We start from the raw sequence: 18,885 nt of genomic DNA, 5'->3' as shown, positions 1-18,885 counted from the left end.
CAACATGGTAAGAGCCGGACATGCATGCTTGCTTGGCCGCACATCCTCTCCATCCAATGCCATCTCGAGCTCGCATCAGCTTGTTTACCAACCTTCCTCTTCGGTCTGAAAGACCTTACTTTGAAGCGATGACCTTTACTCAGAGTACTGTGCATGTGCATTCTTGCCTCTATTCCCATCTGCCCGTAAGCAGAGAACTCAGCCCTCAGTCAGTTTGTATACACGTGTATGGACTTGCATTCACAAACTAGAAACTCTCATAATGTGAATAATCACATTGGCAAGTAACCTTGAAAGCTTTCCCGTCAGTTGTAAGGGCAGACAGTGTTGGCCATTACAAGTAAGTTCTATTTTAACTAGACTAGATTAGTCTTCTCTGTCTCCCACCCAACCCCTCCCCAAAAAAAGCATCACAGACTACAACTTCATCTTTTTAATTTTCTCCTCTGTTGCCTTGTAACCCTTAACGCTGTGCCTCACCACCACCACCGCTTATTACCATAACCGTGCTCATAATGCTGAGAATTTCATTACGCTTGTCTGTTGAAGTTATGTTGGGTTTTATGCGGTTTTTATTATCGTGTGTGGTTGACCGTAGGCCGTTGTTAATAATGGGCAAAGCGGCAGTTTAACACTGACACTCCATTAACGGGTGCATGCGCCACAGAGCACAGCCAGGATAATGTTATTAAACTGATTATTCAAGCCCCCTGTACAGCTCAGCTCTGCAGCAGCAGCCTTCCTTTGTTTAGCATTTTACAGACTCCTTGTATTTCTTCTCCAACTCTACAAACTTCTGCTTGCTTTATGTCTGAGGTCAACCCAAGGAATGTGGAAGCATCAGACAGGGAGACTATAACCAAAACAGAAAGACTTAGGGGGGAAAGAAACATGCTTCATAGGGGGGAGAAAAAATACAATGTTGTGAATTTAAAATGCTCTCCTGAATGTTAAATGCCAGTGAGCACCATTTCGTTTTGGCCTTTGAGTCAGTCATGAGTAAATCATTCTGTGCTCCCTTGTGGATTTTGGTCTTGGGGCTTCTGATGTGTGGCCAAAAAAAAAAAAAAAGAGACACAAAATTATGTATCAGGAATTTCACACACTGGAGCTTTCCCTGAGGTACAATGCTCTGGTCGGGAGAGAGGGAAGTGAAGTTTACAGTGACATTTTGACCTTGACAGTGTCTCGATGGATAAAGCACCGGACAACAGCTTAGGTGCTGTGCAGTGCATACAGATTTCCTAAAAGTGTTTTGTCTGGTGCACGCAAGGTCCTGTCCGGATAAGGATGCAGATCTGTACTGTGGCATTAAAGCTAAATAGCTCCTCACTTATGTCCGCAGTTTGTCAAGTACCCTAGCTGCCCTTAGTGCACGCAAACCAATATCTAAAGGTGACTTATACCAAACGTGACACCGCACTGACTAATGCCTTACAGTGCCAGGCATTTGTAACACTGTGTCATTGACTACTGCTGTTCCCGTCACGGTCACTTGAGTTTGTATGTGCATTCTGCATATGTTGTGTCAAATGGCTGAAAATGAAGGAGTGGAGTTCGCAAGAGAAGCAGGTGTTTTCCCCTCATTACTTCCTGACAATGCCCCATCTGGTGCGGGGGAGCTGCTGCCACAGACTCCCTGCCAACCCGGGAACAAACACTCGCAGAGAGGCTGACAGGGAAAAATGGGATGGGATGGGAATTGGGAAATGAGTAGGGCAGATATTATCCTCGCCAAACAACAAGGTTAAAACTTGTGTCGAGTAATAAGATCTCTCAGTGGAGAGACCCCGAAGCGGGGACCTTAAGATCTAACACAGATCCATTAGTACAGGTTAGCTAAGGGGTAAGAGTTCAAAGCAACTTTATGGGAGTCAAGAGTAGAAATATTAATATTAATACAGACTGCCCAGGTGCTCTGGCTGCTTGAACTTTCCTGACTGTTCAAACTAAACTGACCAAAGTGTCTGGAGGACTTGTCAGAAGAGGCGGAAGCAGATTTAAGACGTGTGACGTGCCATCCCTGCAGTTACCTGAGAGGGGCGCCAAAGACACAGTTTCAAAAAGATGCCTTCAAGCCGTGGATGCTATAAGTCCATAGTAAACACTAGATTAGAGGGGGGACAAAAAGAGATGTGGAGAGAGAAACAATTTTCATAATGGACCAGCGCTCTCTGACTGGAAAACACAATTATGGGCAAACTGTGGCCGCAGCATGAGGGTAAAGTTAAAGAGCCCCTTTAGCACGACTTAATAAGCCCTGACTACAGATGATCAGAAACACCGGCTCATCCTTAGCCCAAGTTTTTGTTCCGAGCTATTACCATCATTGTAAACGGTGATTTAACAGCTTACACTCAGGTCTGTTTCTTGTTCTTCTTGATGAGTCCTATGCACATTAATTGGATTCAAAGCAGCCTCTGCAACAGAATTGAATCTCAAACTACCCAGAGGCTACTGCTTGGACTGATTTGGCACTGAGTTTCACGGAGTTTCTACCACCAAATAGTCAAACGGTAATTTCAAACGAAGTGCCATCTTTCAAATGATCGCGTTTCTTAAGCTGCGTTTCCCTCCCTACAGTCAACTTTACATTTTTTGCACCACTTGTCCCTAAATTTGAACAATAACAACCATTCATTTCCGTCATCTTAATCAGCGTGCCTTGCATCTTTTAAGTCCTTGGGGTGGAATTTGAAATAAATTGGTTATTTGAGTCGGAAAATTAATGCTGGTTATCAATCACATTTAGAGCGAATTGATTTCAATTAACTGGAAGACGCAGCCCCTCTTGCCTCCCCGGCTCTCCTCCTGGATAGCCCATTTCTTTTTTTTAAACCCAGCCCCTTGCTCACATCCGCACACCCCTCCACCTGCTCCTGCTCTCTGCAATTGGCTAGAAAGACATCCAGGACCGCCCAATTGGCAAGCTTTACAATATATTTACAATGTAAAGTAACCAAGAAAAACCGGCCAAGCCGTCATATTCGGGGATTCAGAGGGAGAGAAAGTGGGTGTGTATGAGAGGGGAGCATTACTATGTAAAGACCTGCTATTACGCTCGGAAAGCCTAACAAAGCACACATTCGTTCACGCACAGTCGCACGCGCGCGCCCTGTCACACACACACACGCGCGCGCACACACACATAGACGCTAAAGGCGCTGTCGGAGGGTGAACCTGCGGGTTCATGTCACTCTGATTTCTCAAAGGAAGAGGAATATTAAGAAAGATATCAGAGGGGAATACCCGCGATGGCTTTCGCGACCGTGTGGAACTACTGCGTCCCTCTAACCATCGTAACAGTGGCTTGGCTGCTCAACACTGGTAAGGCTCAAATGAAAGTGAACGAATGTGATGTGAATGGGAAGAGTGTCACGCCGTCTCGATGTGTTTGGGCTTTTCTGTGCAAGTTTATCTAAGTCCTCTAAGTAGAAGCTGAATAACGCTTAAAATGCACCGGGTCCACTCTGACTTACTGTGCACTTGGACGGGAAGGAGGAGGAGCGCACCACGGAGCAAAACACGTGCAGATGTGCCAGTTTACTGTTGTTTTGTGGACTGGTGTTAATATTTCTCAGTGGGTAATTAGAGTCAATGCCCTTTGCGGAAGCCGGGGCTGTATTGTTACATGGATATGAGTCATTGTCTTAATCACATGTCGGAACTGCTACGCTGGGAAGACCCCTAAAATGTCAAGTCGTTGAAAAGAAAAGTGAAAGGTGGCCACTTTTTTTTGACCATGCATGAATATTTAATGAAAGAAGCCAATGCTCTCTCAACCCTTGTGCGTCACAGAATTTACATTTTCTCCTGATGTTGGGATTCATTTTATTACAGCTGTTGTCTGTTTCGGAATGGGAAATGGGAGCCTGTGATTTATGCAGCCTGTGAATGCAGCGACACACACAGAGCTCCGATTAAATATTCTCATAGAACACACGAGAGCTCATAACAAATGCCCGCAGTGGACCAGACATGTCTCAGACACACCAGCAGCGGCAGTGGTGTTTGTTACTGCTTTTATATTCTGGAGAAGGGTGAGGGACTGTAAAGACCTTTGAGCCTCCCCCTTATCAGCTAAAATAACATCTAACAATGCTTTACAGCAACTTGTAACAGTACCTGTAGTGTTTTGTATTGCTTTTATCACCGTCACTGGAACACTTCAGGTTGGGATAGTCCTGCTTTACTTCTTTTACACAGTAGTTGGCTAGTTATGGTCACTCAGTAGCTTCTTAAGTGCCACATTTGCAAAATATGGGGATTTGGATTAGCCTCTGAAGAACTTCAGCTGGATATCTTTGTGGGATTTGTTTGGATGCAATTTGAAATAAAACTTTCAAAAAGAAAAGTCCATCTGAAGCCTCTGTGATTTTGACTAAGGAGGATTGATGATGACAATGTGCACATAAATGTTGCTCTGCTGGTTTGTGTCCTGTGGCTGTTGCACTCTGTGACCCCTTGTTTATGTTGTCCTGAGGCAGTGAAATAGTTAAGTGCTTGGTGAGGCATGGACACACTCAAACCTGAACGGTGCTGTTATGTTGATGTCTCTTGTATACAAGAAGAACTACCTTACCAAAGCCATTTTTGTGGCTGCACTAATACCGACCTCACCAGACCCAGTATATTGATAGATATTGATTTTTTCCTTTGGAGAAAGTGTGTGTGTTTGTGTGTATGTATGTGTTTAATGAACACTGGGTGGTTAAGGTATGCATGAGCTATAGGTATTTGTATGTTGTTCTCACTGTGTATGGGGTTTGTGTTTGTGGGTTTGGGCACCCATCTATGAATATGTGTGTGTGTTGCAAGTAAGTGCTTTACATTAGTGTGTGTGCATGGGCGTGCGTGCTGCGTACAGTGCAGGGTTTTGCCTAAGCTGCAGGCAACCTCAGCTGGGGGCTGCTCACTGATCACTGTCATTAATCTAGCCTCTGACAGGGGCTGAGAGAGACAGGAGGCTGGGGAGTTTAGGGGTGTTACAGGCATAAGGTCGGTGGAGAAAGGAGGGAGATGAGGTAGAGTAAAGATGGTCTGTTTCTAAAAACCTTGCAGATGTGCACCGATGCTGTTTCTGCATTAGGAAAAAAGAGATTTAATAAAGATCTTGTCTCGGTTATTTTTCTTCCACCAATCTGAAAGAAGGGAAAGGTGGGAGGCTATAGAGGGTTGGCAGTTGTTATTATGCTAGAATAGATATGGACAAACTGGGTGGATAGATGGATGAGTGGACAGATAGATTGAGAGGTTGCTGTGACGATAGCGAGGCTGGAAGACTTGGCGCTTCTGTGAAGGATGAGGGAGAGACAGAGGGATGGAAAGATGGATAGAGGAAGAAAGGCAGAAAAGAGCGAGGGAGCGAGGAAAAGTGAGAGAAGAAAGGCAGAAAGACTTCACAGTGTGTCTGACGGGCAGGCCTGAGGGACATGCACACACAGTCAGTGCTGTATGTTTGTGCGCAGATTGCCTGGCTTTGTGGAGGTGTCTGATCAACAGCAGCTGCAGGCCAAACTTGCAAAGCACGTACAGTAACAAATGCTGTTAACTCCACCTCTGCTTCGTGCCCACCCTTAATCGCTACCCTCCATCACTTCCATTCTAACAACTCATCCCCATTTCTCTCCTATGCCGCCATTACCACCTCCCTTATCGCAGTGTGCATTAAATCACCTCCATTTGTTTATTTGAATGTGTGCAATGAGAGCCATCCGTTTGAGCTTGTTCCCCATCATCCTGTTTGGACCTTGGCTGGGACTCTGGTGGCTGAAAAACGGCAGCAGTTGGACGTACTTGTGGGAGGAGATTTGAATACCAATTATAGCTGGTGTGTGCAAGTGCGCGTGTGCATATGCACACACACACACTCAAACACTCAGTGAAGCCATGCATAAATCAATGTCGCTGTGAGTCACAGAAGGGAGGTTTGGCGTGTAAACACAAGCATCAAGGGAAATGCAGTACCCACAAAAAAGAAAAATATGGACACATACTATATGATCACTCAAATAAATGCAGGAACGCATATGAACATCCACACACATCTTGCCTATAGACAGCTTACCTGTTTTGAACATAGTTATATTACTGCTTATGCAAGAGTTTGTCTGAACTCAAGTGCAGATTTTGATGCTTGTCAGGCACAGTTTGCATCATTCCAGAGTTAACGTTGCCTTTTTACTTTCTTCCACGTTACATTGGGCTTGCTATTTCAGCATCTTTGTTTTTTAATGTGCTGAAAATGTCTTCACCGTGAGCCAAGGTTTATCCTTTGATCCAAACCTTGGAGCATAATTTTCCCCGTAAATAAGATAAACTTCTTGGCAATTTAATTATGAAGACCTAGACCTCCCTTCTTTGCTCTCTGCCCTGCCATCTGCTGGTTCAAGGTGAATATCTAAAGCCCAGTGCACAATCAGATTTCAGCGTTGAATTCTTTTCCCCCTCAGATTCCCTGCTTTTTGTAGGTCGAAATAATTGGACAACCTGAACTTGGCAGACTATGCCTGTCAACAAAGAAGAAGCTGAAAGGAGCTTTTCTTTAAGGAAAAATATGCTGCCTGTTGCTGCTGTGCGTGGCCATGTTTGATCAACCAGGGCATTCTTAAAGGGTCCTGACAGGGTGGCCCACTATCTCGGCTGAACAACTGGCTCAACATAAGCTCCATAAACAAATTGGACTGTATCACTTTTTGGGATAGTCACAACTGAAAGAGTTACAGAGCTCAGTGTGGGCTGCTTTTATTCTCCCTTGGGCTTTCATGGGTCCATTACTCAGAAGCAGAGGTTTCGAGGTTCACCATTTAGTACAGGTGATGTATTTTACAGTAATTATCTCCTAATCTGCCCTCCAGTCTTCTGTGCAATCCATAATTCATTTGTTTTGATCTGCGGTTGCTTCACACAATAAATACATTTCCGTAACTTCTTCCAGTATTATATACCAGGTTCAAAAAGGATTTTGTTTTCACTTGAATAGAAATAAAAGGACCTAGGAAGGAGCAAGTTCCTCTATATCCCTGCAGGGACACATCATATGACTAAGCGTTCCCCTTTTCAGCCTTTTTTCAGCTCTTGTTTTCACTCTGCTGCGTCCTCACGAACAAGTTCATGCAAACAGAACACATGAAGTACAATGATTGAAAGGGGCACACAAAGACGCCAATTGGTAATTGGATCCTTATATCTCATTTGACCATTTGTTTAATCGTCCATTAGTGAAACTTTCTGTCAATCTAATCAGGCCAGCACTAATGTAGAAACACTCTTTATGGCTGCCACCTCATCTCCTTCCCATTACTATTCCCCAGACAGTGCAGCTTGTGATTATCATAATGGTGATCTATGTCGTCCTTACGTGTCGCTCTTTGAGAACAACTGGCGTTTCACCAACTTTGCAGCTGAAGTTTTTAATGCTGACTCGGATGCCAAGGACGTCTCCTCCATTTGCTGGCATTCGAAGCCTGCCAATCAATCTGATACTCTTAACTCTCTCTGAACTGACTGGCCCAGTGCAAAAGTAGATCGCCTCTTTGGGTCCAGCTGCCCATGCTGCGACCTCGTGTCCCCTGAGCCAGCAGCTTTTCTCCAGATGCTGAACCCTCTCGATGTGTATTTGTCTTTGCCATGAAGCTGTGACTGTGTCACAAAAAGTGATTGTCTTTGTGTAGCTTTTTAGGGAATACTGACAAAGGCAGCTGCTGAGCACAAGGTGTGATTATGTCAACGGAAGCTAACCCTGAATTGCAGGCAGGTAAAAGAGACAAAGTTGAAAGAGACAGTCCTCTGACGTAAAATAAACCCCAACTTTGAACCACTAATGCCATTCTGGGGAACATTCCTTGCTATTGGTGACATGGTTTCCATGACTAAGAGTAAACGTTTATGCCTCCTGCCTGGCCCTGGGCTTGTTTAACACCCTTCCTTGCTGCTGTGACACCTGTTTCGGCAGCTCCCGCAGGGCGCAGCGCTAACGTGGCCAGACAGCAGCCTCTGGTAATGCCAGTAACCAAGGTGATTATCCCCACTCAGGCACTGCAACAGAGCCCTCACTAGCTGTGATTGGATGAGAGAGCCTTATTTAGCTGAAGAGGGCAAGTGCCTAAAATTGAAGAGTTGGAAACTGTGTACTCTGGCAGTGCTGAGGCTAATACACATCCCGCCTGGAAGACTTGATGTAGAGACAAGAGGAGGAGAGGATGACTGGTAATTAGGTGCTCGCGTCGGGGTAAGGAGGGTCAGAAATGAACTTAAACCTAGGTGAAACTGTCAGGCTGGGCACAAATGTTACCAACAAGACCCCATTTCCCTTTGCTTTTGGGAGGTCTGTGTGTCCAGTGGAGGCTAGCTGATGAAGAGTGACCAGCCTTAGCTGGGGCACTGAGGGACTGATGGGGTCACAGAGGGAGAGTGAAAGGGTTACGGGGAGAGAGGGAGAGATGGCTGGCTGCACAGTGTATAAAAGAACGAAGGAAGACCGCAAGGAGGGGGAGGGAAAGCGCCAGGGGCTTGCGTCACAGACCACTGGAGCAGGGAGGAACAGAGCAGAGGAGAAAGTCAGGCAGAGAGAAGTCCAACAAACGAGTGAATGATTGCAGGATTTCAGCTCTAAAATGGAAGGGCGTGTTTAAAAAAAAAGAACAAGAGAGAGAGAGAGAGAGAGAAAGCAATCCCTGCGGTGCAGTATGACTGATCTATGGGGCCAAAAAAGTGAGGAAGGAGGGAAGAGAGAGATTAGGTAGGTGGGGCCAAAGCAGAAAAGTAGAGGGTGCTGATATGAGAAGAGGATGTGGGGAAGGAGAAGGAGGAGGGGGAAGAGGCGAAACAGAGAGATGGATGGCAATATACCGAGAAAAGCGAGCGCGGGCAGGCACTGTGTAGGTGACCACACCTGAGAGGCAAAGTGTCATGATCGATGAGGTCACAGCATGCACATGCACTGTCACACCCACATGCACACAAAAACGCAGGCAAACAAGTATTGAAATTGTTTACCAGCAGCTCGTGGACAGTCCTCCCACTTTCAGCAAAGCTACATGGCGCTTCGGCTTGGAGAATTAAACACCCACACACGCACAGGGCTATTCATCTGTCTGCCATTTAGAATCCTTCTTCATATCATTGCCATTAATAGGTTTGCTTTGATGAGATTGTCGGATGCTGAAAATTGCCAAGCAGCGCACTATCTACTGGGAAATCAGATGGAGATTTTCAGAAGACGGTCACAACAATGCTGGAGAGGTCTCGGATGAGTTTTCTATCTTAGAAAGCTCGCAAAATGTCTTTCCCATGAGTGGCAAATTCATTCGAGCTAAGACCATGTCTGACAGAGATAAAGTGATAGAGTCAGATACAGTGGTTACAGAAACCTCAGGAGTGGCATTTCTGTTCCTTTATTTCAAACATCATCAAAGCTTCATCATGTTAATGAATGTTTAATGCTTTCTGAAAACATTAAAAGTTGTATGGAAAGAGGGGTGTTTGCTTTAAAAATGTATTTAGGAAGCAAACGGTTTTCATAGAGTATTTTTCTAAATGTTGCAAAAGTACACATTGCAGTTTACTGTATCCACTTTAAAAACCAAATGCTATCATTCAAGATAACACCAGTGATAACAGCAGCTGCCGATATATCAAAGTCAGACTGCTCAGCTCTGTTCTGCACAGAAGCCAAATGATAGTTGATAAAGGTACTGAAGAAAAAAAGAGCCTCAACCGTAGTTAGCGCTATACTGTCAGAATCACCCCTCAATTCTCTGCGCTGCTTGTCTCTGTCTGTCTGCTCTTCTCTTCATCTCCTTCTACAGCCTAAGACAAGAGCCTCCACATCAGGAGTAGTAGGCTTTGATCCACTTCATTAGCAACCCGTAAACAACCATTAATTAGAGGCAATTAATTAGCAGCACATGAAAACAATCCTCAAAAAGTTGGCTGCTCTCAATATCCCCAAGTGCTCGTAGGAAGGAAAGAGTGTGAAAGAGATGGACACAAAGAAGAAAGAAAAAGAAAGAAACTTAGGGGGAAAGAGCCTGCAGTCATGCTTAATGTGCTGGTGCTTGATTTACTGCAATGATTTGCCAGGCTCTTTTGAGATTCATAAGGTCATCAATTCATGCTCTGCTTTCAGCAGGGCAAAACAATAGTGAGGCAATGCAGCCGTCTGCACTGAAGTAAAAAGAAAAGAAACTGAGCCAAATTGGATTGGTGCTACGATTGTTTCTGCAAAGACTGTTAGAGCTGGCAAGGCCACTTAAAAAGTAGCCAGGCACCAATGACCTTGAGGAAAGCTCTGGTTGATTCTCTCCCAGGATTCATTTCCTCTCGAGCGGCTGAAGGGGCGTTTAAGTGCATGACTGCTGATTCACCTTATGCTTGTTAACAGGTACAACCCCTCTCCCCTCATCTCCCATTAAGCATCACCAGTAGATTGAGGTGGTGCTTGACTTGGCACAGACATGTTCTTTCTGTTTGATGAATAGTTTTATCATTGAACACACATGAACCATGGCTCTCCTTTCTGGCCATTGCAGAAGTGGAAGAGAGAAACAGGCTTACAGGCAATGATACTGAATGAGCTTGACACAGGCCTAGGGCACTGGGCGCAGTTGCAGGGAAACAGTGGTTCATAGCAACTGCCACCCACTGGGCAGTACTGGTGAATTGAGCTGTGAAGCAGCTTGCAGGGGCCAGTGGGGTTCTGTGGATGGTACCAAAGTCATTTTTAGCTCTTTTGATCCACGTAGCCGTGAACAGCAAGAGGTTTTTGTGTCTGCAATATGCCGTAGATCCTACAGTCTGGAAGGCACCACAGAACACAGTACGACACTGTCGCCTCCTGACTGCATATACAGTAACTTACTTTATTGCTTGAGAAACTAATAAAAGGAAGCTGTAGGGAGGAATGTGCTTTCATTCTTGATTATTTTTTCTCTTCCCAAAGGCCATGAGGTCTACCATCTCTCCTCCGTTTATCAGAGCAGCTTTATCTGCTTTAGTGACCAAGATTCCAGTTGCTATGCAGTACATAGTACAAAATGACCTTTATGTACACAACACACACACACCACACATACATTAACATACATATATATATATATATATATATATATATTATATTATACAATATATATATATATATAATATATATAATATATATATATATATATAATATTGTTATATATATTTCATATATTATTATGTTGTGTGTGTGTGTGTGTGTGTGCTGTGTGTGTGTGGTGTGTATGTATACAAAATGACTGTCTGATTTGTTTAGATACCCACATTGTTGTGTTCACCTGCTAAAGGTGGCACGCAGCTTCACACAGCCCTTCTTTCATTACCAACACTGAGCAACAGTATATGAGGAACTTCGTAAGATCATTAAAACTCCAGTTTCAGCCACGTTAAAGTATTTAATAGCTATCATAAATGTTAACAGGCTGTCACATATGTTAATGTTAGCTCTTTAACTATTAGCAGTTACCTAATAGCCACATTAGCCTTTGTTATTGTTAAGGTAGTAGCTAGTGGCTGTGGCTAAAAATAAAAAGATAATGTTATTGCTGCCTGTCTGTAACATTAATAGACTTTATTAATTTCACAGGATAACACAATAATTGATGACAGAAAAGTGTTATTTTTCTCTTAAAGTCTGAGATTGAAGCAGGAAAAAGTATTGGATCAACTAGACAGAAACGTGGATGGCCTATCTTATCAACTCTGTTTGATCAGCAACAAAAATATGGTACAACTTCACCAGAAGCACAGTACTAACTCAGAAAACCTTAAAATATTGTTGCCTTTATAGTTATTTTTGCCTAGTCAAAATGCCTAGTCGTGCCTATCATGCCTATTATGCCTATTATGCCTAGTTGCCTGTTTTTTTTTTCTAAACTTGTCATGTAATGTATGTACCAATGTGTTGTGTTTTTGTGGAAAATATTACAATTCTCACAGGAACGTAGCAGGGAGAATTTCCTAGTTTGATCCAGGAGTTGAAGTTGTATTGCGACCACTTTTGTACATATTAAAGGATGTCAGTGGGGAAATTTGAGCTTTTGTTGGCAGATTTGGAATCACATCTGAGAAGACATAGAAATAAGTTTAGAGAGCTGATTAACCTGGAGCAGCATCTAGCTGTGTGTCTGAGATAAACTAGTGGGTTTTTACATTTTCTTTTTTACTATTCGTACATTCAGTACTGGTGTACGTGTTACACTATCAGCTTATATTTCGCCAAATGCAGAAGTCTGATTGGTCAGGTCTATTGAGTTTGAAACTTTATTAGAAAAAATAAATATAAAATGCTGCAAATTTGTCCAGCGAAATTTCACTATCACTGCTTTGTAATTTTTTCCCCTAGTGGTTTTGAAATGTTATTTTGTATTTTCCTGTGTATCAGTATCCAGTTTGAAATCCTAACATCGTAACTACCCTACCTATTTCAACAATATCCTGATCTTTAAAGATTAATTAAATCTTTTAACAATTAAAAATAGCCATGAATTTCAGCCATCTGATTCTATGTGCTAGTCAGAGAAGTTAGACAAAAGCAAATTATGCCCTTAAAACAATCATAAAGCCCTAGCTTTAAGGCACAGACTATAACATTAATTAGATTTGTATTATTGTTACATTATAATAAGTCAGCCATTATCAAATATTTGCCACTGAGCAATTAAACACCAAAAGGTGTGTGTGTGTGTGTGTGTGTGTGTGTGCGTGCAATCACAAATTTTAGTTTGCGACAGCACTACTTGTATATGCAATTATAACGATGCTTATTTATCATGGAGATCGATTTTAAGTTGAGGTGAGGAAAGCAATTTATGAGCTTATGGGGGAAATGAAAAACAAACATAAACCACTCGTAATTAAAAAGCAGGTTGATCCCAAATGATGACTGACTTGTAAATCAGTGGTTAAGTTACAGAAATGTGCACAAATTTGAATCAAAGCAGAGAGACAGGTTGGCAAGTTGACTCATGCACTTGCGCTAATTTACACACCTAAATTTGCATATGCACAAATACAAACATTGCAAGCACTCCAGAGACCTTTTGGAGTTTTCATACTTCCTTACTGCAGTGGGGATTTTTGTGCTGTGCTTTTTAAATGCCATTCCTGTCCTCCTTTTTCCAAGCTTCTAGAGTATTGCAGACAAATAGAGGGACACACCTGGTGATTGTGTTTTAAATGCACATTCACTTTTTAGCTTTGTTGTTATGCATGCAGCACTCTTTGTCTGCCTTTTGTTCTCAAGCAAAACCAGTTTTTTTCCCACTTGATTGCTATACTTATTCTCTCTCCACCTTTTCATGCCGTGTTCTTCTTTTTCTGGCTGCCTTTCTTTTATCCTTCATTCCCAATTCTCCCACAGTGTGAAGCTGGTTTAAGGGCCTCAACACTGACTTGCTGTCTTTTTGTTTGTACTCACCATGATCGCTAAAAACCTCTTTTATCCCTCCTTGTGCTCCGATCGTTCTGTGCCTAACCTCGTTGATGCTTAAATGCCCATGCCTATGCCCACACACACCCGCCAGTTCTGTGATCCAGGTGCATGTGTCCGCATGCATCTGCTCCAACTGTTACTTAGAGTTTGCAGTGAGAGGGAGACTCAATGATAGTTGGAAAGACAGACTTGGTGAAGGGGAAAGGGGACTTTTTGTTGCCAGGACTGCTTGCTGATGGATACTTTGGCAGTTTCTCCTGCCTCCCTGCTGCTTCCACCCCATTCCTGCCTCCTCTTGCTATCTACCTCTTGTACTGTAGCCGCGGGCAGGCGAGCCCAGGTGTGGAGGGATAGACAGTGAAAGGGAAAAGGAGAGAGAGAGAGAGAGAGAGAGACACGATTGACAGGGCCCAGGTGGTCACCACAAATGCCTGTGTTTTTGCTTTCTCATTCTCATTTGCATGTACAAAATGTTTTTTCCTTCCATCTGACTCTTTATTTTTCCTCACCCGCCTTCCATTTACACACGCCGCATCAATTCATTTCCAATATTACTTTTGACTTCTCCGCACCTCTTCTCACCCTCAGTTCCAATTTCTCTTGATAAGTTCAATTCCAGCTTCCTTTCTTTTTTAACTTTATATTTTCTTTTTATACTCAATTGGAGTTTTTTTTTCTTTTCCCCCTTATCTCCAGATTTACCTTCTCTTGCCATCTCTTTTGCTCTGGGCTTGCTGAAGTGTGCATTTTGCTTATACGCTGCACAGCAGTATTCTGAAGGTGGAAGCTCATTTTTGTACATGCCCTTCAGAGACCGTGCAGTCCCTCCAACCATATCCATTCATCTCCCACCCATCTTCTCTTCCTCCCAAGACAGTTTTCAACTAACCCCCTTCTCTCTTTCTCTCTGTCTCTGGCCTTTCTTTTATTTCTCCCAAAGCATAAACACCAGAAGAGAGTCGAGCACCTTCATATTTAATTCCCTCATCTACATCCTACCAATTTCCATCTTTCACAGGTAGACTTTTATGCAGGCCTCATTACTTTTGTCTTTCCTCCCCTGCTTTGTCCATCTGTCTTATCTGACCTATGTGGCCCTTATCCATTACATATTCACCTCTCCTACCTGACCTGTTCTTAACATAGTGGTCGTTTTACAGTTTTGTGTGCTCTTATGCATGTATTTGCCTGAAAGAGGCTAAGTGGTATTCTGCTCACACATGCAGGCACATACACATGCATCATTGTCCTAGCAATCTTGTCATGCCAAACACACCTCCGACTGGTTGAGCCTGGCACATGAAAAAATGAGCATAAAAAGTGTGTGCACCTAGAAATCTATTTTGTGTACGTTTTTTTTTCTAATCCACTGCACACTTTCCTTTCAGATATCTGTGGAAAGCTCCACAGAATTATATAGGAGCCACATACATATACCACTCACCCTCAAATCGCTGCACACATATTTGCGTCCAGTCACAGACACACATAAGTAGATGCTCGCACACAGACACACAGGAAAACAGCAGTCAGGTTCCCTCAGAATTTCTGAATTGAGTTATGTAGCCTGTCAGTCAACTCCCAGCTCCCACACGTAACATACACACACGATGGGTTTCATCCACGCACACATCTGCCTGTCTGGCAGTGCATATTTCGCATGGGGAGGGACTCAATTACTGCGAAGGTGAAAGAAGCTATAAACATGGCACAGATACAGTGAAGCTCGCTCAGCGGCACTGCAGTCAATCACAGAGCCAGGTAGGTAGCCGCCGCCACTTTGCTCATCCAGTTGTAAAGTTCTAGCATTGGCCAGAGGTGGTGGATGGATAGAGGGAGTCAGAGAGAGGGAGGTGGTGTGGGGGTGCAAAATGCTGCCATCTGACCCACCTGAAAATTATGTTGCTGTAACCGGCTTACATGCCCCTGCCGCTGAGACGACAGAGAGCTGGGATGGATGGAGGGTGGGAGGCAGTGGGAGATGATAACAACATCCTACCTTCATTTCAGCCCTCATGCACACACATATTCTTGTTTATGTACACTACCACAAGCACACAAACAAACAGAGTCCCTAGCATCACCCGTACTGTAGCTTAGCTACACGATTTTGTCACCCTCCCACACTAGAGGACTAACAGCACATTCACACAAAATAATGCATCATTTGCACAGATTGCATCTGTTCTCGTTTCCCTTTGTGTGTGTGTGTGGGTTTTGTGTGAGGATGATATAACAAACACCTTTCATGGTATTCTATAACTGCCCTTACCGCCACTATAATGACAGCTGAGGTTTAATATAATTTGCACATATGACCTACCATAATTACAACAAGACAAGTCTTCAAAACAGCAGCCAAATATTCATTCATATTGTTTTCTAACTGACAGCCAGAAGAAAGGGTTTAATTTTCAAGATCTGCTGTGCTTTTGACCTTGCTGTGAACTAAGTTTTTTCTGATATATTGAACAATAGATAATTCTTTTACAACTTGATCATACTCTTATCTCATTTTTAATATCATGTTTAATAATTTAATTGAAGAGAGCTTTGAAAAAGTAACCTTCAGTTTTACCAAAGTAAGATGGAAAACAGGTTGGAACCCCCCAAAATATGATATATTATATATAGATATTATATATATATATATATATATTATATATATATATATTATATAATAACTACTATGCTATAATTTTGTGCAGAACAACTTCAGCCTACTGCATTTACTGTGGTAGTACATGCGTACATCATCTATAACTACAACCAATGTAGTTGAGCTGTAGTGTGCAGCTATTTATTGACAGATTGTTTCAGGTGCACTCACGTTAGACTTCCTCCCTAAATATTGAAGCTTGGCTTGACTTGTTGGCTTGTGTGCTTCTATGTTCCAGCAACACGTGTTTGTTTCTCCTTGGTAAGTAGCAAATTATCATTACCAAAAAGAATTTGGCCAGAAAAAAAATTAAAAAAAAGATTCACTTTGGATTTATCCTCTGAATATGAGTCCCTGGTTTCAGATATATGTTAGGTAGACTGGTGGGTTAGTATTTCTGATCATTTTTTCAGCCTTGGGCATGTTCACAAAGTGACAGTTAGTGGGTTACACCTGGCAGGCTAGCTGAAAAATAACATAGAAAGAGCTAGACAGATGACAAAATTCTACTCCATCTCAGCTGTAACAGGGACCCTGTCTGGCACGGTTGACTCTTTTTTTTTTTTACCTGAGTGTCGAAGAATGTAGAAAAGCTCTTTAAATATTGAAATCCTGCAGGTATTGTGATTTTCTTGCAGTGCAGTCTGGCTAAACAGTTAGACTACGTGGCTTTATGATCCAACAAAGCACACTGTGGCTCTCAGAGAATCCAACAGACTTTTCGCATACTTGTAAATAGTGATGTTCTGCCATACCCCCTCCCACACATACATGTACTGTGCATGCACAATTCTGAAACAGCTCCTCTGCATTCCCACGCACATATAGAGATTCAAGGTAACAGATGGGCTTATGTATTTGTGCTACTTACATGTACCTTACACAAATGCAAACTGATAAATAACCACTGTTTTGAACTCGTGCGCACTTCACACTGTGACAGCTCAGTAGTTATATTAACAGCACTGCACAAAGCTAGACTTGATAACTACAGCTGAGATGGAAAGAGGGAGCAACTGCCTACTGAGAATCCTAACAGTTCCAGCAGTTTTCTCACTTACCTCCGATACCTTTCGATCCTATCTGTCTCCCTCCATCTTTTATTCATTTCTGTTCCCCTCAGCACATCCGTATTTCTCCCTGCCTCATCCTCAGTCTCAGTCTCTCTCCACCTTGTCTGTCTCTGGATTTACCACCAAGGCCTGCCTTTTGGCAGTTCTTCTGCCATTTCGGTTGCCCTGCTCATCTCTCCCATTCTGCCTTTTTCCTCTTGCTCCTTCTGGCTTCCCTTTCTTTCCATCATAGTCTGTTTCGTCAGCTCTTGTCCTTGGTCCTGATATCTTCTTTCTTTCACTCACTTTGCCCTTTCTTTCAAAAGTTTGAGTTGGAGGTAAAGTCTAGAAGACAGGGTGAAAAAAGTATGAATAGATTGATGTCAAGGAGAGACCCATACTGTATATCGTAAACGTGCATCTGCCGCTTTTAGATTCATCTTATTAATAGCTTGCACGAAACTTGAGGTTGTGACACTCTTGTTATTGCTTTGTGTTATAAATAAAAAAAACTTACAGAATGGAAGGGGTAGAATCAATAAGCAGCCTTAAAGGGAAATTAAAGAAGGAGAGAAGGGGATGGGGCACAGGGACAAGCTTGGTTCAGATCAGACATTGTTATTAGTTGCTGCTGCCCTTTAATGAGAGTTATTTAACGGGCCAGAAAGCAGGCACGCACAGCAACCAGCACGCTGAAGCCTTATTTGCAGCTCCATATACAAACCAAAGTCTGCCAAAACGTCTTTATTTAAGACTGTGAACAATGAAGGTACTGGGAAAAAACCCAAATCTTTCCTCTTGGCCAGACCCACCCCATCACTTCTCACAGTAAACTTGTGAGAAGGAAATGGGCGGCGGCCTCTTACAGGAAAAGTATTCATTATTGGACAATAAAGGGCTGATTGGAGAGAGTGGACGATTGTTCAGAACAGTGTGTGGAAAAGCTCAACAGGAGGCAGAGAGCGAGCGTGTGATGGCATTACACACCTGATGTCTTCACTCAAAGGTAGCACTGATTTTCTTCGCACCGTTGCTTACCTCTCAACACCGTCTCAGAGCTGCCGTGATAGAACATTGTTTTTTACGCTACTGGAGTTGAGGAGAGTTCTAGGAAATCATCTTTGCTTAACTGCTGCACTCAGCCTGCAGTGCAAATATAGAGCTATTCATAGACCGGTATGATTACAGCATGGATTTCAGAGACACTTTGGCAATGTCATATTTACATTTAAATATTGTCTGGATCAGTGTCTGACACTCTTCAATTATGTGATTTGCCTCCCATGTGTAAACATGGCTCAGCGGTATAATGCGATTCACTGTAATAAAGACATCTAAAGACAAAGGTGGATGAAGGAGATTGATGGAGCAAAGCAGACGAAGAACATCACTTGCATGGTGTTCAGCCCATGTTATCCTTACTAACTTTTCTTTCATTTTTTCTCCTCTGCTCTCACTTCACAGCTATATACCTACACACAGAGAAAAATATACTCTGTAACTCTGGGTGATCCTCCTCAAAGATGTTTACAATGTTTATATACGACTTAACAGAAGCACGTTTATTCTATAAACCAGCAAAATGACCAGGGTATTACATATGCCTACAGCTTATTGCAGATACATTCACAACTGTGAATGTTTCCTCAGACAGGAAAATATAGAGATGGCACATACAAAAACAGCTATTTCAGTATTTACACCTTGCTAGTACAAGGTTA

At 42.9% G+C, this 18,885-nt stretch overlaps 1 protein-coding gene across 1 annotated transcript in view; it reads left to right on the top strand.

The window, feature by feature from the left end:
* The first annotated feature begins 46 nt into the window (after window positions 1–46).
* Window positions 47–18,885, top strand: part of cadm4 (cell adhesion molecule 4) — a 155,682-nt gene continuing 136,843 nt past the window's right edge. The window contains exon 1 of the mRNA XM_005938225.3: window positions 47–3,327. Coding sequence (XP_005938287.1) covers window positions 3,255–3,327 — 73 coding nt within the window. The 5' untranslated portion in view covers window positions 47–3,254. The remainder of the gene's footprint in view (window positions 3,328–18,885) is intronic.

This window comes from Haplochromis burtoni, unplaced genomic scaffold (assembly GCF_018398535.1).
Source record: "Haplochromis burtoni strain Fernald_Lab_line unplaced genomic scaffold, NCSU_Asbu1 Contig_237, whole genome shotgun sequence".
NCBI lineage: Eukaryota > Metazoa > Chordata > Actinopteri > Cichliformes > Cichlidae > Haplochromis > Haplochromis burtoni.
The sequence above is the reverse complement of the archived record's forward strand: the minus strand, read 5'-3'. Positions and strand labels throughout refer to the sequence as shown.